At 40.0% G+C, this 25,457-nt stretch overlaps 1 protein-coding gene across 1 annotated transcript; it reads right to left on the bottom strand.

Moving 5' to 3' along the window:
• Positions 1 to 25,457, bottom strand: Egln3 (egl-9 family hypoxia inducible factor 3). The gene is made up of 5 exons (XM_005322670.5): positions 24,966 to 25,457; positions 4,804 to 4,923; positions 3,080 to 3,216; positions 962 to 1,035; positions 1 to 108 (listed from the first exon to the last, which is right to left on the bottom strand). Exons 1-5 carry the CDS (start codon positions 25,320 to 25,322, stop codon positions 77 to 79), a joined length of 720 nt encoding a protein of 239 aa, XP_005322727.1. The 5' UTR covers positions 25,323 to 25,457; the 3' UTR covers positions 1 to 76.

Here is a 25,457-nt window from a genome sequence, read left to right as displayed (position 1 = left end):
TTTGGATCTCAACTCTTAAAAGAGAATTCTGGAACCATTACTAAAATAAACAAGGCCAGCAGATTTCAGAGCACAGTCAGTCTTCAGTAAGGGCAGATTCAGTTTTCCCTGGGTTGGGGACAGAAAAGAGAACAAAAAAGTAGAATGTCAAATCTGTTGAATTTTATGTCACAAATGTCACCAAAAAAGTTCCAGTAAATACTTCCCATTTTATAAAGCAAATGAAGCCCTAATAGAGTCTTCCCCCCCAAAAAAGGCAGTCTTCTTTGGTGTTTGATGGATATATAGTCCAAATGGGTCACAAGCTAGGCAACATTACATACATTTCATTATTGTAAGACTTAAGAGTCTTTGTGTAATATGCAATAAATACTGTCACTCTTCAAGAGAGGAATACAGTACGTAAGCATTTATCATATTTGGGGGGCCAGAAGTTTACCTTTTCTTAAACCAACTTGTTAGGATTAATGTTTTAGTGCACCATATTTGGGGGAATGCTACCTTACAATACTGGTTGGAGGGGACAGGAATGGTGTTGTCATGTTCAATTTATATTACATGGATCCTGCTTTTAAATTGAGTCACAGTGCCACACTAACAAAATAAATTAGCCATTTTAGCTGGGCTCTATTATATTTTCTTTGTAATGTATCAAAATCATGGACCAAATTTAATATTACCTATGACTAGTTAATACTGACAAAAGTTAATTATTTCTATCGATTATAAGCCATCATAGAATTGGTGGGCAATCTCAGGGAATGCCCTTTTCGTTTTTTCTGATTTTTCCAAGAGTGCTAAATCCAATGTTTCAGGATTAAACCCAATAAGATGTCATTATGTAGGAAGCTAAACCACAACTGAGATTAAACAGAATATATTACAAAATATATAAAATTAAACTCAAGGATTGACTTGATCAAAGGTTACAGGACATTATCAAACATGTACTACCACGTACTAGTTAAATTCCTGAATTTCTTTTTGGCTTCTGCCCTTTCTTCAGCATCAAAGTACCACACAGTCATAGCATATCTGTAAAAGATAAGCAGGTATAAGAAAAGACTACTTCAAAAAAAAAAAAAAAAAAACAAGCTTACTATAAATCTCACATTAAAGTCACTCATGAAACCAATATGTAAAGGTTTACCTATTAGGAGAAGTCTACCTCAATTTTAATTTAAAATTAATTTCTCTGGTTTCAATTTTGTTTAAATGTTTTAATGAAACACATAAGGATGCCTGGTGTGGTGGCACACACCTGTAATTCCAGCTACTTGGGAGGCTGAGGCAGGAGGATTGCAAATTTGAGGCCAGTCTGACTACATAGCAAGATTCCATCTCAGCATAAAATTCTTAAGGGCTGGGGATATAGCAAAGCACTATTGGGTTCAATCTCCAGTATGAGGTGATGGGATTGGGGGGGCTGGGGGTCCTGTCAACAGATCTTCTTTCTCATGAATCTCAGGCTCTTAGCAGAAAAGACAGGGAATTAAATATGTAACAACAAGGAAATGTGACCTATATGGAAAAGACTGGAAATGAGTCATTCTGCTAAAGACTGGGAAACTCAAGCTAGTGGGGACAGAACAAAGAAAATAAGGTAACAATTGAGTGAAGCTTTGAAGAATAACTGATTTAAATGATAGGACAAAAAAAATTCTTGGCTTTCTTTCTTTCGTTTGGGACATTGAGGCAGAGATTCAATTGAATAACAATGCCCTCGAGCTTTCTACTGCGTTCCAATTAATTGGCCTTATCCTGTCTGAGATAGATTGTAACAGAAGCCATTATTTCATGCTTGGGTTTTTCAAAGGTTTCCCTTTGTGATTATTGTTCGCCACAGCAATTTCTATAACACTTGATTTGTTTTCAAGGGCTTCTCATCCACATTTGCTAATGTCCCTGTGAAGTCAGTCACCATGGGACTGGGAATAACCAGAGAATTCTACCACATAACACAGGGTCCAGTTAATGTACCCCATAAAACAAGCCACAGGCAGACTTCTGTGGTAGACTTCTGTGGAAGAGGTGATTACCTGCTTATCTAGAGCTCAGTCCAAGCTGGCATTGAATATGGAACTCTGGAGCTCAGACGGGTACTTCTGAAGGGGGATTCGTGATTTTCTCTGAATTAGGCTTATTAAGGTTTAGTTCTTGCCCTACCTAAACTCTCTGCCCCTGCCCTCATCTATTATTCTTAGCACAGGCTACACTCACATCATTCCCATACTGCCAGATCTTCAGCTTCAACCATAAATCAAAGACAAATGAGAGACAGAATCAAGAATTAAGATTTTTACCAGGAATTCCTATATTAATACGAAACAATACAAAGTTGCTCAGTTATGCTGAAAATCTTCACATCTGTATGCTAATAAAAAAGATTTTAAAGCATCTAATTGTTGAGACATGGATATAGCTAGTCCAACAGGCCAATTTTATGCTACAGAAAACGTAAAAAGGAAAAGAAGTCAGAACAAATTACTTTAAGTTTCTCTGCTTGTGACTGGCAATTTGTAAAGTCATCTAAGGTAACTACATAGAACTGCTGTTATTTGATATGGAAGGGATACTGAGAATTTAATTCAGGGGGGGTGTGTTTTGCCACTGTGCCATATCCCCAGCCCTTTTTATTTTTTTATTTTGAGACAAGGTCTCACTAAGTTGCTTAGCACCTCACTAAATTGCTGAGGCTGGCCTTGAACTTGTGATCCTCCTATCTCAGCCTCCTAAATCGCTGTGATCACAGGCATATGCCACCACACCAGCAACATTTAAGTTTCTAAAAGGGGAGCAGAAAAGGAAATAAAACAAAGCCAGTGAGAAATCTAGAATCCTATGTACACACACCTAACAGAAAATAATTTGTTAATATTTATTTCAAACCAAAGTTTGATTTGTGTAGTACAGAATCCAAAGTTTCTCCTTTAATTTTTATCACTCCAAATAGTTTTACCTATCAGCTTTGGGGTGTGGTCCATCCCCCACATGCACAGAACAAGAGTTTAGAGAGTTCACTGGGAACTAGACTTTGTACAACAATCCCCCAAAGAGGAATCAGGGCCCTGGCTATTACCTGGTAGCATAGGAAGGCTGGACTTCATGCGGGTTCCTGCGATCTGACCAGAAGAACAGGAGTCTGTCAAAAATGGGCTCCACATCAGCTATGAATGATTTCCCTTCTGGAAATATCCGCAAGATCCCACCATGTAGCTGAGGACCACAAGAAAGTATATTATTTCCTAGCCACATGTATAGTTTATCAACAATGATACTTTTAGCCCTATCTGGAAACAATGCCACTTTCTAACCTCCACTCCAAGTATGTTTTATCCCCTAATTTTTACTTTCTTAAATTTTATTTCAAACTTAGCTAGAGATACCTTATGTACCTCATAACTAAGCCTTCCAACTTCCACAACCATAAAGCCCATGGACAAAAAAATAGGGTACTATTAGATCTTATATAGAATTGCCACTATATGTTTTTGACCTACCCAAACACCCTAGCAACATCAACTGGTTACATCTAATATTAACAACTTCCTAAGGTATTCATCACATGTAACTTCCCCTTCAATAAGAATTTATAGCTTTCTTCTCTGCACGCCTCACTCCTATCTGACCTCATTAGTTGAATGTTACATGCTTTTTTTCCCTGTACTCTCAGACTACCTGTACCTTTTATGACATACATCACTCTCTTAAACTGCTTTTTCTTTTTCTCATGTATACTCAATCTATCCTACCAGAAAAATCACATTCTCGGTATAATGCAGGCCTACCACATCAATGTTCCTCCACAGCACAGTGCCTGACACTAGCAGAAACTCAAGTATTTGAGGGTCTCATACTTTGCAATTTACTGTTATTGACCTGATAACTGTGCCCACAGCAGCACCCGTGAAGGTTATGAAAGAGAGCTAATGGATATATTCCCACCATGTTAATAAGTAGGGAGAATAAACCTCTTTACTGATTCACTAGTTTCCCAGGTTTCATTTTTCTGACTCTCAGATAAAATATACTGCTTTATGATAGCCAGAGTCTGCCCTAATGAACAGGAAATGGACATGCAGAAGGTTCAAAAGCCAAATAAGCTCGAAAAATTCTCTGACTTCCCAGACTCTTAAATCATGCTTAACTTTCAGAGAGCATACAAAGTCCAGACGAGTGTGTGTAAATGTGGAACCAGACTTCATATCTCTCTCTCTCTCATGGTATAAAATACAAAAATAAGCCACGTAGCCTTGGCACTCACAAACCATAGTAAGCCATGGCAAACAGCCACCAAATGAGACGTATCACTCAGCAAAAGAGGATTGTGTGGGAAATCTCTCTTGGGGATCCTACAATTCTATTTTTGTGGAATTCTCTTTCAGTGTTGCTGCTGGAAGGGAAAAGTATATATCTTACTCTGTTCTGAGAGTCATATCAGCTCTGAATTATATGGAAAAAAACTGATTTATAATCCTCATATTAAATTACCTTCCCTTCATCAACTACTCCCCACACTTCAATAATTGCCCCACAAAATTAACTTCATATCCATTATTTTTATGTCATCAACTATACTACTAATTCCATAGGTGGGGGGAGGGAAAGCATAAAGGAGAAATAGAAAAGATTTATCAGGAGGCAATAGGGCTATTAGGAACTCAAAACTCCCCACTGAGTTACGTGAATTCTTCTCCTATTTGGAGGTCACATGCTCTTCTCTTTTTTCTGAATTCTTAGTCCACCTTATCTGCACCTTTTATGACATATAACCCCACATGCACTGCCACTGTTCCAAAGTACCTTCGCATCCCAATTCTTGTTCAGATAGTAGATGCAGGTGATACAGCGGCCATCACCATTGGGGTTGTCCACATGGCGAACATAACCTGTTCCGTTGCCTGGATAACACGCCACCATTGCCTAGGGAGAAATTCCAAGGACATGGTTAACAAAGCTGGGCAATCCTCCCCTCCTACTGATAAACAGACAAGCCTCCTTCTGTGATATATGGTATTTATGGGTGATCACTAGATTCTTCATTGCACGTATAGTACATAAATTCAGATTACAAACAAAAGATTAAAATATTAATCTTCAACATGTAAGATTAACAGGCAAGTCACACCCAGTGGAAGATGGTCCAACAACACCCTTACAGTTCGAGAATGTTTTAAAAGACTTATAACCCATCTACCTCATCATTAGGATGACCCACATTTCTGTAAAATTCCTTAATGAAAGTCCAGGTTCTGGGTTCCCATCCTCAACCCACCTAAAAGATCAGAATCACACGTGTGGAGCTTAGAGCTCGTGCCTGGTTACTGAGTACTGCTGAATGGCAGAATCCTACTGTCTTATTTACAAATACACAAATCCAAACACAGAGGAAGAAAAGGGTAGGTTTACTCAATACAACGTTGGGCCAGAGGAAGGCAGAAGGGTCAAGAGGAAGCTATGTCCTAACTTAGCAAAAGCAGCCCAGGGAGATCCCTTAACAGGGAAAAAGCTACACATATCTTTTTTTTTTTTTTTTTAATTTGGGGGGTGGTACTGGGGATTGAAGCCAGGGGCATTCTGTCACTAAGCTACACCTAGAGCCCCTTTTTGTTTTTTATTTTGAGACAGGGTATCACTAAGTTTCCAAGGATGGCTTGGAATGTGCAATCCTCCTGCCTTAGTGGGATTACAGGTATGTGCCACTGGGTCCCCAACACACATTTTAATATTCACTTCTTAGTGATTTTCTTCTTTCTACTGATAATTATCAAATCGAGTGATAATCTGAAGTTCTCTTCCTTTGTCTAAGTGCTACCTGTATCAAATCAGGTAGAGAATAAAGCAGAAAGCCATGTCAGAAACCTTACTGAAAATTACTATTTGAGAGTTACTACCCGAGGGTAACAAAACTTCTAATCGTTCCATGAAAAAATTGTAACAGAAAGTGGGGGGGGGCAGGGGAGCAAAGTACAAAAGCCTTTTCTTTTCTTTACAGGACACTACTATATTTTTAAAATATGTTTATAGGGATTCAATGTGCAGGAGATTAGTGAATTGGTAATATAAAATGAGGGCAGAGAATTTTTTTTCCCTGTTCACTGATGTATTCTTAGCACCTAGGACAGTGCCTGACACATAGATGGTGCCCATTTAAAATCTGATGAATAAATCAAATTTGGGTCTTTCCCAAAAATGTATGCTCACATTCTACCTAGATTGATAGGTCTTTCTGCCATTTTAAAAAAACCTACTTTCAGGAAGAATGGAAGAACTTTGGATTGAGCAGAGGGGAGTGGGGGGAGGGGAGGGGGTAGAAGAGTGGGAAGGACAATGGAATAAGATGGACATTATTACCCTATGTACATGTATGATTGCATGAATGGTGTGACTCTGTATCATGTACAACCAGAGAAATGAAAAGCTGTGCTCCATTTATGTACAATGAGTTGAAACACATTCTGCTGTCATGTGTAACTAATTAGAACCAATAATTAAAACAAAAAATCCACCTTCAAACATATATGTGGAGAAACAGGTCATAATATTCTCTGATAAATGGCGGAGTTGCTTCATTGGCAAAACTACCAGGTGGGAAGAGCACCAAACTGATGCAGTAATAGTTCAATGAATCAGTTTCAATGCAGGTCATTGCCAGTAGTAACTGGGAAACATGGAACTAGGCATCTCACACATTATGTACTAGAATAATCAGGCTGAATGGTAATCTGGCTTTACAATGAGTCTTAAAGCTTAAATCACCATATCCCCCACACTTCAAATCCTCATGCAACTAGCCATCTTGCCTTTGAACCTTGAAAATGTTAATGCCATGTCATTCATACAGCTGAAGTTAGCCTGTTAGTTTAACATCTTTCCAAAGATGGGGTTTTGAGAAGACTGCAATAAAGATTTAACAAATGATGGTACCTCCAAGTAAAAGATGGCTTAGAGAAAGAGAACTGGGAGCAGACAGAAATGATAGGCCTAGTTGGAGAGGAAGAGATAAATGAAGTCATCCATAATGAGTAGGGAATTACCCATCCCTGGAAGCAACTATTAGGATTATAAGAGCCACAACTGAGCCAATAATGAAAGTCACTTAGGCCACAAACAATTACTGGCTAGATTCCCTATCATCTCAGCCTCCCCCACTATGTCTGTCTGAAAAGAAAAAGTATTCCATCAATGCTACAATCTTATATTCTTAAACAGCTCTACTCTAAGGAAAAGGTCAGTGATCTGGATGTCTGCCATCTAGTGCACTCTGCAACTAATTGTGTGATCCCAGGCTCAGTTTCTTTCCTATAAAGAGGGGCTTAGCTGAGCACACATAGCGCATGCCTGTGATCCCAGCCACAGGAGGCATGGGTAAGATGATTACTAGTTCAAGACCAATCTCAGCAACTTAGCGAGGCCCTAAGCAACTTAGCAAGATCCTGTGTCGAAATAAAAAATTAAAAGATCTGGGGAGTAGCTTAGTGGTAAAGTGCCCCTGGGGTCAACCCCCAGTATCCCTGCTCCTCCCCCCAAAGTAGAAAGACTCGGGTTACATGGTCTTCAAAGTCCAAAAAGAGCTAAGACTTGATCTATGCATCAGCTCCAGGAAAAGCAAGATTCTTCAGGGAATTCTGAAATGCTTAGTTGCCTCAGAACTCAGCTTAGATAAAAAAAAAAAAGAAAGCATAAAAGTACATCCGCTACTAATTGCTGCACGTATAAAACACACATAGATAAAGAGCTAGCACAAATCTAAAGAACTTACTATTAGGACAAAACCCCTAAATGTAAGCAAACATTCTGATTGCTTAAGGGAGACAAAGGGACCATTTTTCTGGCCAGAGCAAATATTCACCCTCTCTCCTTGTTCCAGAAGCCACGTGCATCATGTTTGTTACAATGGAAGGAAATTATTGTGAGCCTCAGTGGGCCTGTTGAAACTACACTAGCCAATTGTATCAGCGAGTTTTCTGGATGAGTGCCATAGGAGATGGGTCTCACCTCAGGCACATTCCCAACTATCTGCTGATCTCTGACAGGGGCTAAAACTACCAAGCAAAGGATGTGCTAAGAAGCAAACCACACTTAATAAATAACTAGTCATTTGCTTCTGAGCCAATTTGTGCACGGGGCAGTAACAAACTCCGGAAGCTAAGCAGCTCAACTAAGTTGCTATCTAAATCTCATCAATCCCGGGAAGGGACCTAAACGGTATAATGGAAGAAAAAAGGTTTTATGCTTTATTGTTAAAAGAACGGAGCAGGAGTAATTTAATGATTATGTAACCAACATGGCAAGCACTAACATTGACATCCACCAGGAGGATGTCTTATTACAAACCTTTCATTTTAAAACTTCCTGACTGGATTACTATTTATCTTAGAGAAAGTTAATAACACAATAGTGTCACCTATAGGAGCATATCCAGTGTAGTCCGATTGCTCTAATTCTTGGAAATGCGGATGAATTCACTTGTCCCCTTGTGCATCACCATTCATTCCTCTGGCCCCTCTGTGTACCTGTCAGGCCCCCATCCCCAGAGGCCTCTCCATAGCTCTGTAGCAACAGGAAATGAGAAGAGGAGTGTACCAGGTATTCCTAGGCCAGCTTCAGATCAGAGATATGTGCTCTAGACATCTACGAAGTAAGTTCAAGCAGGAAGTATGCATGCATTCTTTAAAGATGTATACAGACATATAGAATCATGACCATCCAAGTCCAAGTATCAGATTTGCTCCCTAAATGACACTGGTGGAAAAGAAAACAGTGATTATGTTGAGTTGTTATTAGTGAATTGACTTCATAAAACTGTATCTCGTTCAAGTTCAAAGATAAAGCTGTAAAACAAAAGTCTAGGTTTTTCATTCCAAGACTGAATGAAAATGTTCCTGAAACAGAATGTTCCTGAATGCCATTAGTTAACCACAGCTTAACTATAATATACAAACAACTGAAAAAATTAGCACCAGCAACCTTTACTGTCTATTCAGCAATGATGATCATTTTTTCAGACCCACGGGTGGGAAAGGGGACATCCACCCTCCAGTTAGACTTGTACTTCTCTAATAAATTATACAATCCCCAGCAACACAAAATACAAAAACAACAACAACAAAAAATCATACCATGTATTTTTCTGCAAACGTATTTTACATTATTCATAAATTTGGAGTCAGATTTGCTAATAGGAATTGATTTTGAACCAGTTATAATAAAGTGGCATTTCGTGCAGATTTACCTCAGTAAATTAAAACATCAAGTGCCTCACTTTACAAAATTTGCAATACATGAAAATCCATTGTCTTATATTTGTCAAGAATAGCCTAACTTTACGGGGCACAGCAGCACATGGCTATAATCCTAGCTACTCAGATGGATGAGGAGGAGAATCACAAGTTCAAGGCCAGTCTAGACAACTTAGCAAGACCCTTTCTCAAAATAAAATAAACAATCAAGAGTTGAGGAGGGAATAAAAGAGACCATGCACCTTCTTTAGCCTGGAAAAAACAGCCAAGCAACTCATCACAGTGGAGAAAGTAATAGCTAAAGTTTTCTAGCCAGACATGAGTCTCATTTATATTCAGGTGCCAGCAGGCTAGGTGACAAACTTGCCAATGTTTTCAGTCTGAGGGCAGAGGAGCTGAAGGCTACACTTCCGGGGACATTTTTCTGGGTGACTTGTGTTCAGCAGATCTTGTAACACACATATTGAATGGGGACAGCGGGCAGGGCAGTCCCATGGTTGCATGGCTATGTCCTTCATTCATAAAGACGCCTACTGAGGTTCGGGGGTCCCCTGGTAATTCATCAGGGTGGGAGAGGGGAACAGAGGCACTGAATGTGTTAGCAGCAGCTCTAAAATTGAAATTATCCCATTTAAAAAGTAAAGCAAAAATACAAAACCCTTAAGTATCCAAACTGCTATATGCAGGCATCCCACAGGAAAGGACAGAGTAGGAAAAAACTGAAGAGGCATGATCTTTGCAAGTTTTGTTCTTAAAAAAAAAATTAAAGCCAAATTAAGGCCAAATGTCAAATTACCTTATTTTCCATTTGGCTTTGACAAAGAGAACTCCAGAAATCCTTTGCAAATTAATTCCAGAGGGCATGAAAAAAACTAACTGGAATTTGCTGCATTAGCCTTTTGTCACCTTCCTTGTTCAAAGGTTTGTGATCTTCAAGGATACCCTATGGGATCCGTTGTCACTTAGATAAGTTCCTATAATACATGGTCACAAGGCTCTTTACAAAATGATAACAACTATGCAAAGCTTTCACCAAGGTTCAAGAAAATGTCACCAACACAAAGTTCATACTTGCTGCTAACTAGTCCTGTCTATTATACAAAGTAGAACATATGAGCCAGATCTCGATGTGATGATCAAATGGCACTACCTTACGAAGCATTAAAAAGTGCTTTAGAATTTTTATACTTTCATTCATATACATATACATTTCATCCCGAGACTGGGAAAGAGAAATGAGTTGTAGATAATGTAAGATAGGAAACTGCTCAAACTGTCATTTGCTATCTTAGGCATCTTGCTTGTTATCCATGTTGTTAGTTAAGATTGATTCTAGCTATTTCCTTCCTTCTAAGGCCTCTAGTTAGAGATTGGAGGAAAAAATAAGGGGAAAATAGAAAATATACTTTTAGAGTGGTCAATAACATGAGCTGCGTCCAGCTACCACATTCCCTTTCCCAATGTTTTAGCATCTCACCAGACAATTTGAAAGACTGCCAGACACTCAAATCTGTCAGGTTAGTAGTTCTTCCAATAAACCTCAAATTATTCATGAAAACGTTTTCTACCATTCTATTTCCACAGTAAAAACTACTTCCACCTCGTTTGTTCAAAATCCACACTACAAGTAACTCCGTTCCCTGAATCTATAACCCAGAATGTTGCTACACATTAACCTCACCTCCCAGCGTAAAACAGTGCTCACCATGCCCTTACACCTGAATTGTGTAATAATGTGGGGATTTCTGTACTTCTGCAAAGGAAGTCATAACCGACACTTAGTTACTTTGGTGAAGTGGGTTTGCCTGCTCTTCCTTGTCAGGCAAGAGTACTGTGACTAGAAGGGCAGAGAATTTACCATCTTCATTTTAAAACCTGCCTTCAGATGAACTTGGCCCTTAATTCCGGATCATGCAAACAAGCATCAACAACTCTTGAGATTCTGAAGTTTTCAATTTAGTTGTGTTGAGTCAGTGACAAGATAAATCTACCTCACCAGAATTGCTCCCACCTGCAGGAAATATACATATCCCTCCACCTGAACCCCCCCAACACACACACACACACACACACACACACACACACACACACACACACACACACACACAATCTGCACAAAACTACAGAGTATTCCCAGGCCTGCAAAGTCTATCTGTACTAGGTCAAGATTCCTTTCCAGAGAATCCTACACTTCATGCATAAACTTCTGATTAAATCACCCTCCCCCAAGCAGCCTCTAAAACTCTGAGACCAGGAATTTAAGAGACTATTGTCATTCCTTTCTCAATTAATTCCTCTCCTTGGAGGGGATTCAGCCAGAGCCCTGCAATTAGGCACAGTAAACAGGCCAGGCAACATCGACATATCAATACAGGCTCTTTGGGTTTGGGAAAGCCGCCCTTCCCGTGGAGGCCTGGCTCTAAGCCAGCTGGGTGACGACTGAGTGACAGGGCTACGTGCGCTTCGTGAGGGTGGCAGCCAGCCCACACCCGAGCACACCGCCAGGCAGCCTGAGGAGGGAACGGACACTGGGGAGCCCTCCCCCTCCTCCCCCATCACTACCCCAGTCACCAGAGAAATGTTTTCAACAGGGACTTCCTCACCATTACAAAATCAGCGAAAGTCAGTCAAAGCCAGGGTTGACGACATCAAATAAGACAGGCATTTAACCATGTCCTTTCTGATGCCTTTCACCAAATATTAACAGCTGCCACTTCCTGAGAACCCGTGTAGCCTGGTGGCACACATCCCTCTCTAATTGCCTGGTTCAGGGAAAGGTGAGCAGCGGCCATGTTCCCTGAGTCACACTGCTCCCAAGGCCTCAGTGGAAGTCATTAACCCTGGAAGTTATCGAACCGATCTAGAAGTTTTCATTATATAGAAAACCAAATTCATAAGTAATCCTTAAGGCAATGTGGGGATAGGGACTCAACAACATTTAACTTCTTTTGATGTGAGAAAACAGGCTTATCAGAAAAATACAACTTCACCTGTAGATCTATAGAGACTTTGAGGATAATAGAGAAAAGGAATGCTGTGACTGCAGAATTGTCAAAGGATTAAGCGTGGATCTCTTTACATTTCTCATCTGAAATTACTTCTAAAATAGTTGAAGGAATCCGCGATAACTTAAATACAAACTAGTAAGACAACACTTTATTAGTGGATAATATCTAAAAGCATGGTTACCAATCAAAACATGTCATGAAAACTATCTTGAAGCATATTGTTTAGACAAAAGAAACCTATATTTGCATTTCAGCACCGGGAAAAATGTATCTGCTGAATGAAAGAAATAGTACATAGCAAGTCAAGCAGAGACTCAAAACTCATCAAACAGCAACCATTCTTATTTGCTCAACAAACACTTATACTGTGCTTACTGTGTGCCTGACATTGTTTTGTGTGCTTCATAAAATACTGCCTCATTCAATCCATAACAACCTCACAAGGTGGGAACATTTTCTCCACTTTACAGATGAAGAAAGGGAGGCACAGGAGGCTGGATAACATGACTTTTCAAACCCAACTGGTCTGGCAGAAGAGTGTGAGGCGTAAGTCATCAGGCCATGCTTTACCAACAGTTTGGTAGCATCTAACATTAGCCTATTTATTCCTATCCTATTTTTCTATTTTTGAGGGAACTAGGATCTCCACTTGAAGTACAGTTATCCCTTAGTCTTCACATGGAGTTGGTTCCAGGATACCCCTACCACCAACCCTGGCTCAGATATCAAAATCCATGGATACTCAAAATCTTTATACAAAACAGCAAAGTATTTGCATATAACCTACTTACACCCTTCCCTATACTTTAAATTATCTCTAGATTATTTATAATACCTAATACAATGCAAATGCCTTGCAAATACTTTTTATATTACATAACTGTGAAAAAGCCTATCCACGTTCAATACAGAGCCAATTTTTAAAACATACTTTCAATCCACAGTTGGTCGAATCTGAAGATATAAAGAGCCTACTTTATTTGATTCACCCTTTCCATAGTGATACAAAAATCATAAAATGCAAAAAAAAAAAAAAACCACAAAAATATGAAAAAACTGAGTGGACCTGAAATTGAAGCTATGAAATAAAAGCTCCAAGGGGAGATATTTTAACAAGAGCCAGAGGCAAAGGAAATTGACCCTGAATCCTGCAGAAAAGCACTAGTGTCCAACTTCTTGTCTGTCCAACTTATTCCCACTGCAGGGCCAACCTCAATCCCACCATAAAAACTCCTGGGCTCCGTCCGCTTCATGTACAGTAGGTCAACAGCCTGCATCTTAAACCCAAGGCCAGTCCACAGGCTGAGCTGTTCTTCCCTCCCTGAGGTCCTGCAGGAGGAAGTCAGCCCCTCTCTCTAGGTCCTTGCTTCATTAGATCAGGCCAACACCAACCAAGGCTTTCAGACTTGTTTCAAACTCAAGATGATAAATGGCCAATGCAAAATAATTCAAAAAGGAAATACAAAAGCATATTTCCCCTGGAAAGAAAAAGAGCAGCACTTGGTAAAGGAATCCCCAAGATGGGATCAATTTTTCCCTGTTCAGCCACAGTGCTGATTTAGGAGACATCTTAACTCTACTACTACTACACTAATTAGAATTCATGGGATACAGAACTTTCTAAAGTCACGTTAATTAGAATTCACTGGATACAGACTCACTAGCTTAGAGGAGGGCTGAGATCCAGAAGGCCTGTTACAAGGGTAGAAAGTAGAAGACTTTTGAAAGAAATGACTAAAAACTATTATGGGGAATGGAAAGGGGGATTAGAAATAAAGGCAAGCCTGGCTATGAACAGGGGGTGGGGGGGATGGTTAAATGTCCCCCTGCTCCTCAAAGATGGCCACGAGCCCCATTTTACAAATTTGGAAAATAAAAGAGTGATTTATTGGATCTTATGGAACCAAGTAGATGAGCCAGAATTCCAAACCCCACGTTCTTTCCATCACTAAACACTACTTCTGAAATATCAGGGGAAAAGTCTTATTCAAAAACAGGAGTTATTATTTCCAGAGGGAAAGGAATGATATTACCTTCTTTCAACTTCAGAATAAGCAAAGATTCTCAGATAATTCTCGACTCACCAAACACAGGCTCAAACCTGTAAGTGGAAAATCAAAGCCCTCCGTGCCCAAATAGGAAAAGACAAATGGCAGCCACTTAACCACTCCTACCTAATCATACCTTTGACTCCAATCAAGCTGAATTCAATTTGTTTGTCAAGTTTCCCCCCAGACCCCCATAGCTCATCCTTCTCTAGCCTCCTAAGGATAGCCATCTTGCCCTGGAGGGCCAGAGACCACTCAGGCTCCTGTATGATGTTCAAGTTAGCACATAATAGATGCTCATGATTTAGAGAATCACCTTCTCACAAGGCACTACTTCCCATTTGGGATCCTCCAAAGTCACTGTGATTCTTTCTCATTCTTCCTGGTTTCTTCAGCTCACACCCCTTGCAAGACTGTTGGATTTATGCATGAAAAGGAGCAATAACTTGCAGTCATTCACAAAGATTTTTTTTTTCTATTCCACTCACCACAACAGGAGGGAGACAGATCCAAATTTTTTACTCCAATTATAGTCCTGGAAAATTAAGTTTACTGGTACAAATAATAGAAACATAATGTATGTGTATGTTTAACCCATGGAGAGATTTTTTTGAAAAAAATGTCCCAAATAAAAAACAAGGGGAATTTTTAGTTTAAGTTTTAGCAGTGAATAAGTTTTGGAGCTGTTCAACTGAACTATTATTTGTCTTGCTAACAGAAAAATTATAGGGAAATATATCACCATCCCTATTTAGCTCCTCTTAAAGCATGAACTCCTACTCAGTGGTTCTCAAACTTTAGCATGTATGAGAACCACCTGAAGAATTGGTGCAGCTCTGATTTAGATTTGGGAAGAAGCCCAAGAATTTGCATTTACAGCAGGTTCCCTGCTAATAGTGATGCTGCTGGTCTGGCCTCTGAGAACCACAACTATTCTGTGCCAAAACCAAGAGTGGTTGTGTGATGCCTCACCCTCAATGATAAAAGGCTTAAAAAAAAAAAAAAAGTCACCGATACTAATTAATTTGGAGAACAGAAAGCAGGGAGGTAGAGCAGGAAGTGAAAGAAATTTGTAGGGCAGTTTCTGGCAGAAGCTTTTCAGGGTCATTCCTAAACTGGCAAGAAACATTCTAATTGTCACTTTTTTTTTTTTTAATCTTATTCACTCATTTATTTTTATGTGGTGCTGAGGATCGAACCCAGTGCCTCACACATACCAGACAGTGCGTCACCACTGAGCCACAACCTCAGCACCTCCGATTGTCACTTTCTAGCATCACTGTTTGGTGTTGGGCTGTGCCTCTGTGGATTGCTGTCTTGTCAGTTCTGGGGTCTGACTGTAGGTATGCATTTTACTCTCTCCAGGAATCAAATATGAGGCACCGAAAGCACAGATGGAAATCTGGTCTCAATTTTTCTTTAATTCCTTATAATCCTGGAAACAGAGACCATATTGTGCTTATGCTATAGATGGAGAAAGGGGGCTCAGAGAACTGACTTGCTCAAGATCACAGTAAGCTGAGGTAAAATATAATGTCCATCCCTATGCCTAGTCGTAAGTATTGACCAAAGTTAAATTAAAACAGAAAATAAATAATTAAATCATCCAAAAAGAAGTGGAAATAGAGGTCCTGAGATGTCCCTAGTCAGGGGCTGAGCCAGGATCAGAACCTGGGGACTCTAAGCCTCATGGTCCTGGGCTTTTCTTGCTTCTTTGAGTCAGACTTATAGAGGAGCTGCTTTATATACGAACTATGTAGGAGCTGCCAGAATCCCAATGTGACTCTGGAAATTTCTAGGGTAGACCACATAATTTCAGAACTGAAGAAAAAAATTTACAAAGCTAAGGTCCTCTTATGATCTCTTATACAGTGTCAAATTATGTAAACACTCAGCATCCCATTAGAGACCATTCTGCAAACTCATTACTTTAACATTTTATGGCTTTTTTTTTTTTTTTTGTATGCTCTGGCATCTAACAAGCATCTTTAGGGTTGAGTTTTGTCTTTGTTTTTGGTAGTGGAGATTGTATCCAGGGTGCTTTACCACTGAGCTATTTTCCCAGCCCTTTTTTAGTTTTTGAGACAGGGTCTCACTAAATTGCTGAGGCTGGCCTCCATTCAGCGATCCTCCTGCCTTAATCCGAGTCCATGAGATGACAGGCATGGGCCACAGTGCCCAGCTAAGCACCTATGAATTTTAAGGGACTATTCTAGGCAGTAAAAGTATATGCAAAATGCAACAGTCTCTGCATTCAAGGAACTTCTAAATCTGTGAGGGATAAAGTAAAACAGGCAAAGAAAGAAATGTGCTAGGGCAGCCTAGACTGAGCCACCACAGAGTTCTAGGGAACAGAAAAAATTCATCAAATGGGCACTAGAACTCACCATACCTAGCAAATCATTTTCTAGCATTTCAGGAACCGAGAGGGAAGGAAGGCAGTCAGCAGGAGATTAAATGTAGAAAGGTCAGATGCGGTCAGACGTGGAAAACTTTCAGTGTGTCACCAAGAAGTTTACAGCGCTGTAGGCAGACAATGGGGAAAGAGCATGGCTGGTTTGTGTTTTGTTTTTAAGAATGGAGACTGTGTGATTTAGAAGTGGGTCCAGACTACTACACTCTCACCGAACCACAGAAGATGGATTACAGAGAGAATGAGACCCAAAGGCAGGTGATTTATGGTTAAAGCCAATCTCTTTTAAAAACTTTTCTTCCTCGGGGTTTTCTACTAAGAAGGAGAAATTTTAGTTGAAAAGAAAAAGACAAAACTTGAGGTTTCATAATGAACATAAACACACATCAGTGAAAAAAGCACAACAGGCCAGATTTTGACTAATAATACTATATATTCCCGTTTGATACTGTGTATTTTAAAAGCATTTTGCTGCGCCATTCCAGTCACTCATATTAACCCACAAAGTGATGAAGATGAAAAAATAGCTAGCCAAAAACAACTCACCATGATTGCATGGGAGGGACTGAGATTTCTGGTTAATAGTTCCCAGAATTGTCTGGAGGATGAACTGGATGGAGGGAGGGGTACAGGTAACAGGTAGAATTCTTTGCTCTCTGTCTAGACAGCACAGAGTGAGCTCTTGAAGGTATGCAAACTGTCTAAAGCAACATGTCTTTACTACATTTCCAAGCAATGCTTAAGTAGAATATTATCCTGAAAACTTCAAAACAACTTCAATGTCCCCCATTAGAACCAAAAAGAGATGGCACCGACACCTAGAATTCAGTTTCCCATTTTTGTCTTCTTCTCACTGGCAAATAATCAAGACTACTATCATATTCTTTGATTCTGTGTTTGGAGATTATTTTTATGGGTAATACTTGGTATTTTTATTGCCAATACTAGATATGAAACCCAGGGACACTCTACTAACAAGCTACATCCCCAGCTCTTTTTTGTTTGTTGGGATAGGTTCCTGCTAAACTACCCAGACTGGCCTCGAAGTTGAGATCCTCCTGCCACAACCTCCTAAGTAGCTGGAATTATAGGCAAATGCCACCATGCCCAGCAACAGTCAGTATTTTGGTCTCATTTTGAAAGGAAAAAAAAAAAAATATATATATATATATATATATATATATATATATATATATATATATATATATTTTAATATGAGATAGACACATTCATTCCAGAATTTTAGAAATGTTATCCTAGTACCTTTCTAAAAAATAGAAACTTGTCTTGACTTATAAGGATGTATTGACACTGCTTTGAACATAAGGAACATTTATAGCAAGTAGGTACCAAATAAATCCAATACAAGATCTGAAAGAGTGCATTATACAACAGCAACCCACGGGTATTTAGCTGAGGTAGGGTTGAGGTAGGGAGTAAAAAAAATATGTACATATAGTCATTGTTTTTAGCTCACTAAAAACAAGAACAGAATGTCATCCACAAATCAATATCGAAAGAGGATGCAAAATTAAAGTAAGTGTCATACTGGTTTAAGTTAGAAATAATTGAGAGAAAGGGGATACAAATTCTATGTATAATTAACCAAGCTAACTAATCTTGCTTGGCAAACAGACACTAGCACTGAATCTAAGCCAAATCAATGGTTCCTGGCAATCTGCCAAAGCTGAATTCCTTAGTCTGGCATCACAAAATGATTTGTCTGTTGTATTTACAATTCCAATGCCTCTGGATTCAGCTACCCGCTGGGCACCCCTGGCAGATGCCCAGCAGAATACATCTGAACTATCATTACTGTCAGAACATGTGCATTTGACAAACACCAGAGAAAAGTGACGTGCATTTCTTAGAACAATATCAGCTAACAGCTACAAAGTGCTGCTACAAAAGAATTATCGAGTCTGTTGCTGTAATAATTAACACAAAATTAATAGCCTTGTTCATAGTGTTTACCTGTAAGGTGCTCCTTGGTCTTCAATGGGCACAGGTTAAAATGTCATTTATTTACCCAGGGCTACAAAGTTGAACCAAAAACAGAGGCCTTGCCAGACGGAACAAACATAACCCACAGGTGAGAAGCCTCTGTGCTTCTCTTGAAGTACACATGCTATGGATGCTTAGAGATGCTTCTCACAGGAGCTCTGCTCCTCATGGGGTGGGTGGTATGGAACTTCCCCATGTCCACTTTTTGGCCTCTTCAGAGGTGTCTTCCACACATGGTAGGTCTCAGGAGGGGTCATAAGATGCAAGGCTGTTTGCTATTTATACAATTAGAAGTTTTCCAGCCAGAGTCTGGAATCAGAGTCTGGAAAAGTTTTGCTTGAATATGGTCAGAAAGTGAAATAATTCCCAATACCCAAAACCTGAATACAAAAGTAGGCTATATAATTTCCACCAAAGGGTATTTTTAAATATTTAGTCAAAATTCTATTCAAAATTCTCACATAAAATGCTAATGCAGCTGACACATGGAACAGCACGAGCTAGTGTAGGTTCTTGTCTGTGAAGCCCCTGTTCTCAGGCCCAACACCTACCCCAGGCCCTTCTCAAGACCTGCTCAGGGTATTTTCTGTCTAAATATAAAAACAACTGATGAATGACTGAGAGATTGGGCAGATGTGATTTCTGATACCTCTCTGACTCTAATAGTCCTTACTATTAAAGTCCTGGTTACTTATACTGATCATTTAGTTTTAAACAATAGAGAAATTATATAAAGCCCAAAGAGAAAAAATGACTAAGGAGCCCAGAGGTGGACTTTTTCACCGAGGGGGGCGATAGGGAAGGCAAGAAAGAAAGAAAGGAAAAAAAAAAGTCAGCAAGAAAAAAAAGTTGGTGACAACTATTGTACCACACTCAACTCTCAGCTCACTTCTTCAGATGGCTTTAGAGTCATTTCCTCCCCCCCCCCCCCCCCCCCGTACTTCCCCCATCCATGTGCCACAGTTCAAGGCAATTTAATGGTTTGCAAATTAAATTGATAACCCCTAATTTCGGGCTTTACTGCAAGCAGATAAGGGTGTGATTAAGTGGCCCAAAATTGAGCAAGAGGAATGTAAATTAAACACACAAACAAACACACACACACACACACACACACACACACACTCACCACTCTCCCTTCTTTGTTCCAAGTGTCACTCAATAAAATAGAATAAAATAAAATAAAATAAGAACACCATGAAAACTCATCCAGCAAAATGCCTTGCTTCCCTGTCACTGGAACTGTGTTCCATAAATTATTTCCTTGGATTAACTTCCTTCCTTCAAGAGAAAAGTTACCTTTTATAGGAATCCTTATAAAAAAAAAATGTTCAGAGGTTCAAACAGTGCCTCAGTCCCTTAAATACCTTATTCACAGACTTTTAAGATTTTAGTTGCAGAAATCTGGCTATGGTGTCCAGACCACAAATTCTGTGCTCTGAGAACTACACCTCTCATAGACTCTGGCAACCTTGTTTTTGTGACATGACTGATTTTATGTGCCTCCCACCACCCCACCCAAGGCTGACAGGTCCCATGAGCCAAAGTGGGACAGTCAGACTCTCTCCAAGGCAATGAAAACATGAATTCTGTAATGTTAATCAAGCCTCCATTCACCTGGAACTGAAGGCTGCACTGGCTATCATAGGGCAGCCATCTGATTAGAAGGAGAGAGGGGAAGAAATAAGGTGCACAGGCAGAGAAGCAAGAATGGAGGCCGAAAAACTCAAGGAACTCACACACCAGATGGCCTGAATCTGAAGGACTTTCTAGTTTATGGCTCCAGTCTTCTTGATTGCCTTTCCTGCACTTGGATCCTGAGAGACATCCTAGCCCATGTTTGCTTCAAGTAGCTTGCAACCAGGATAAGTTCTAACAAACAATCAGAATATTCCTAACATCACATGAGAAGGGGGGCCAAAACTGTTATTGTTCAACAGCACCTTGTAATACCTTTTCTTTTATTCATAACCCTTTTGTCCTTTTAATAGTCCTCTAGATTGGTTCCAGGAAAAAAGACTGGTCCATCTGTTCACAATGCAACCCTCAGAACATCACTGTCCAGAGACACCTTGGTTAGGAATTCCTACACCCAATGTTGTTAATACTTTTCCTCAAAATAATAGGAAACACTACCACAGGAGTCCCTTTCTTCTTAGATATACTCAACTGACAGACATCAATTTTTTTCCTGTTTAGTCTTTTCATAAAGTTTAAGAATTAGTCAAGTGTGCACTAAAGATTCCTAAAATTCAAAGGTATATCTGAATATACTCACTGTTGTACCCCCAGCTCTGAAACAGTACCCCACAAAGTGAATACTCCCTCAGCACCTGCTGAATACATGAAGGGGTAAGAAGTGGGAGAAGATAATGGTTAAGAATACAGACTCTGGAGTCAGACGGATCTGGGTTAGACTCCCACATCTCACTTAAAGCCTTATAACACTGATGAAGATCAGAATTTTACTAAGAATTTTATGTACATTATCTATTTAATGTTTCTTCCTCTCAAAAGCTTTCTGGTGAACAAGTCATTCGGGTCAGCCCCTGTAATCCCAGCTACTCAGGAGGCTGAGGCAGGAGGATAACAAATTTGAGGCAGCCTAGGCAACTCAGTCACACCCTGTCTTAAAATATAATAAAAAAGGGCAGAGGACGTAGCTCAGGGTTCTATCCCAAGGACTTAAAAAAAAAAAAAAAAAACTTTAAATATTATCTTCCCCCATTTTTACACTTGGTGAAACCTAAGCAACTTACTTAAGGCCACGAGGTTTAGTAACTGGAAACCTAATCCCCTAACCCCTTTCATAAACTGCTTCTTACCACTTTGAAACCCTGGGCAAATTATTTAAGCACTCAATTTGTTTAAGATTGTGGTTCTGAAGATAGTATTTGTATAGTGCTTAACGCGGTACCAGACAGCACAAACTACTCAATAAAAGTTTTTTGTTATTATTAGAGTTAGTAACTGGTGAGTCTACAGTGAACTGTTTCAAGCAGAGGGAACTTTTGGTTCTATAAATTACACGTTCTCTGGAAAACAGCCATTTACAAGATTTAGGCAGCCAAAGAAAAAGAGCAAATTATAACCAGTATTTATCTTGGATATAGTCTAAACTCTCCAGGAGAGAGTAACTAGCAGATAAGAAATCCTTTGCTGGCATGAAAGCAAGGATCATACTTGAAGTTAGGGGGCGCCATTCTGCAGTGCATTATAGAAAACCACTCCCCCCAGTGGGTCTTCAGCACCCTGTTTTTTTTTTTTCTCCAACAAAGATTAAGTAGATAAATTCTGACCAATAATAATTTTTTGGCAGGAAGTAATTCTTTCATTATTTCAGTTTTAGGTCCAGTATATATTCTTGTTTATTTCTATTGCCTTTGCTATGTATTCATTAAGATATACATTACGAGGGCTGGGGTTATGGCTCAGTGGTAGAGCACTTGCCTAGCACGTGTGAGGCTCTGGGTTCAATCCTCAGCACCACATAAAAATAAATTTAAAAAGGTATTGTGTCCAAATACAACTAAAAAATAAATATTAAAAAAAAAAGGGACTGCAGATGTGGTTCAGTGGTAGAGTGCCACTGAATTCAATTCCTCATACATCAAAAAAAAAAGATATACATTACATTATTCAATGACCTTTAATAAGAGTCCAGCAAAAAAAAAAAAAAAAAAAAGTTCATTAGGATGTATGCATTCCTAAGTATAACCCCAAGAAATCTAAAGTACTTAAAAAACAGTTGGTCTAAACTACACGTATATATTGACAATTGTTGAAACTGGGTAAAGGGAACTCATATTAGCCTCTACATTTGTCTGTTTGAAAAGTTTAATAGAATGCTACAAATAAGTTTAAAATATATGTACAAATTCTGTCTTTTGAAAATTTAGTTTTTACTGAAAACCTGTTTAAAGGATACAGCAGGAAATTGGGTCTATGTACATCACTACTCTGGGAAGCAGCCCAAACAAAGGACTCCACTGAAGGAGAAAAGCCAGTAACGAAGAAAAAAGGTTACATTAAGGTAAAACTAACATATAGCATACAGAAATGGGTGTTTCTCCAATGCTTTAATAATGAACTTTGAATACAAGACCCAAGGTCACAGACTTCTTTAGACAAGCAAACCAAACTTAAAAAAAAATACTAATTGCGCAAAAATACTAATTGCTCAAGCTTGGTTTGTGTCTTGGTTCTAATTGACCAGGGATTATTCCAACCTAGAGGTGATTTTTCTAAAGACAGGAATGAAGAGCTTTGTGCCAAAATAGCCAAAGTAAAGCTGGAATCTGGGTGTGGGCAGATGCCTTTTCAGCAGACAAGATGAATTTTCTCTATCTCACAGTCACCTTCTGACTGGGTCAACTGAAAAGTTATTTATCCACCCAGAAGATAACCCATGACTGAAGAATCATATCTAGAGATTCTTTTCCTTACCCTGACTTACACAGCATTTTCATTTCATTTGAGTTCACTTCTCGCCTGAAACCCTATCCTCATCAATTAAGACAAAACTAGATAAAAATATTTAACTTTCAAATGTTAGTGACATCATCATTCTACTAGTTGACTTCCTTCAGAGCAAAACTGTGTTCCTAGAATGCTGGGGTAGAGAGGGGTGGAATTCCTAACACCTGAGTTTAGAAGAAACTTTCAAAAAAAACCCTCAAAAACTGATAAGCCATTTGCTCTTCCAGGTTGAAGCAATAAGCACCTCCACCACACCAAGGCTTTCCCTCCCCCTCTCCTTTTTCTCCCCCTCCCCCTCCCCCTCTCCAACCCCAGGAGAACAGCAAGGTCATTCAGTGCAAAACAAAACTGATCAAAAGACAAATGACTTTCTAATCCAACACCACAAACCCATGGAAGTAAAAAAACAAAACAAAACAAAACAAAAAACGTCAACATCAGTCTTCTACAGAGTTCAATTCTGAACTTTTCCCAAATCAAAGTAAAATTTCGAAAGAAATATTTTCTTCTAAGATTTACTCTGTGTCCATTTACTACTATGCTTGCAGACCCTTGTCCTCCTGGTTAGAAAGATATATAGCAATCCATGGCTGCCCATCCCACTCACCCATCTCAACCCACTTCATATTTTCAGTCTCATTAAGAGTGCTCCCCTCAGCTTGTGGGGAAAAATGAGATAATAGTTTATCACAGGATAAACCTTAAATTGAGAAACATTACATTTATTGTCAAAGGATGGTACAAAGGTGAGTGTTCATTTTTCCTCACATGCTAGTATGCTCTCTGCCTCACTGTGCTTCGGGACAAGTTTTCCATCATTTTGAGCGCTCCTCATACAAGAGCATAAAAGAACTGCCACTGGAAAACTGGCTGGACTATCATTTGAAGGAAGAAAGACTGAGTAGCAAGACTATCCCAAAGTAAAGTACATGCACCAACATCATGATACCTACATGTTGCCAATTTTTGTCAATCTACTGTAAATGTTTCCAAGATAAATTACCACCCAAGCAATCATTTCCCACTATGTGTACAAAAATATGCTTTCTACCCTAAGACACTTCACCATTCTCAGGAGCACTTAGCCGGTCGTTTTGAGTGGATTTTGCAATTAACTGACAGAAAAAAGGAAGGTGATGGTGTGGAGCTCAGAAGCAGGAGGGGATTTTCAGTCAGGTAGATGGTCTAACAGTATCCTGGGTTCGAGAGGTCAAGGGCAGCACTGAGAAGGGAAGAGGAGTTTTAGCCTTTGACAGGTCAGACTCTTCCTTCTCACCCCTGCCAAATTCCACAAACCCAACTGCCACAAGGCAAAATCGCAAGTGACTCCAGAATTCGGAGTGCTGTTGTAGGAATCCCTTCTGACCACAACGAAAGGATTAAGTGGCTACTTAAGTAGGCATTTAAGTTTATGAGTACATGTGTGTCTCTAATATGCTTTCGCTCATTTGGATCTTTGAGAATCTTCATGTCTTAAAATCGGACCAACAGCCACAGTTGTTCTGTTTGTATTACCCACCAGAACAATTATTTCAAAGTCAACAGAGGTCATCATAATGATACACCTGAGTCCCTTGACTTAACATGGACTTTCGCTCAGAGGATCTGGGGCGGGAGAGGGAGATAAGAAAGGATATAAGAGGACAAATCAGGATGACTTTTTGATTAAAAACCAAAGTTCGCTGCAGCCCAGCGAAGGCCACGTACAACATGATTCGGAATGCCTCCGATTCCCGCGGCAGCTGCGGTGGGGCGCCCGAGCGCGTCCTACCTTGGACCTTTCCTTGACGTAGTATTTGCCTAGCCGGCTCCCGCAGTACAGGACCAGCCTGTCGATTAGAGACAGGAGGAAGCTGATGGCCTCGCAGCCCTCCTCATTGCCCCCGATCCACGTGATCTGGTCGCCCCGCAGGTGCCGCTTGGAGACTCCGGCGCGCGGCCCGGCCAGCTGGCCGTCCCGCAGGGCCCCGTTGTAGTGCAGCTGCTTGACACGCTCCAGGACGCAGTCTCCCACCACCTCGCCCAGGAAGTTGTCCAGGTAGCAGAAGCCGACCTCGTGTAGACAGGGCACTATGTACTCCAGGGCGATTTTCTCCAGATCCAGCCTCATGATGTGTCCTAGAGGCATCTCGCCCTTAAAGCCGAGGTCGGGGACCCCCAGGGTGCACCAGAAGAGGGAGTGGACCTAAGAAACGCGAAGCCGAGGTGCGGGGCCCGGAGTTCAGCAACCTGCAGCGGCAAAGGTCCCCAAGCCACAGTAGAG

The sequence above is a fragment of the Ictidomys tridecemlineatus genome, chromosome 5 (assembly GCF_052094955.1).
Source record: "Ictidomys tridecemlineatus isolate mIctTri1 chromosome 5, mIctTri1.hap1, whole genome shotgun sequence".
NCBI classification, from domain to species: domain Eukaryota; kingdom Metazoa; phylum Chordata; class Mammalia; order Rodentia; family Sciuridae; genus Ictidomys; species Ictidomys tridecemlineatus.
The sequence above is the reverse complement of the archived record's forward strand: the minus strand, read 5'-3'. Positions and strand labels throughout refer to the sequence as shown.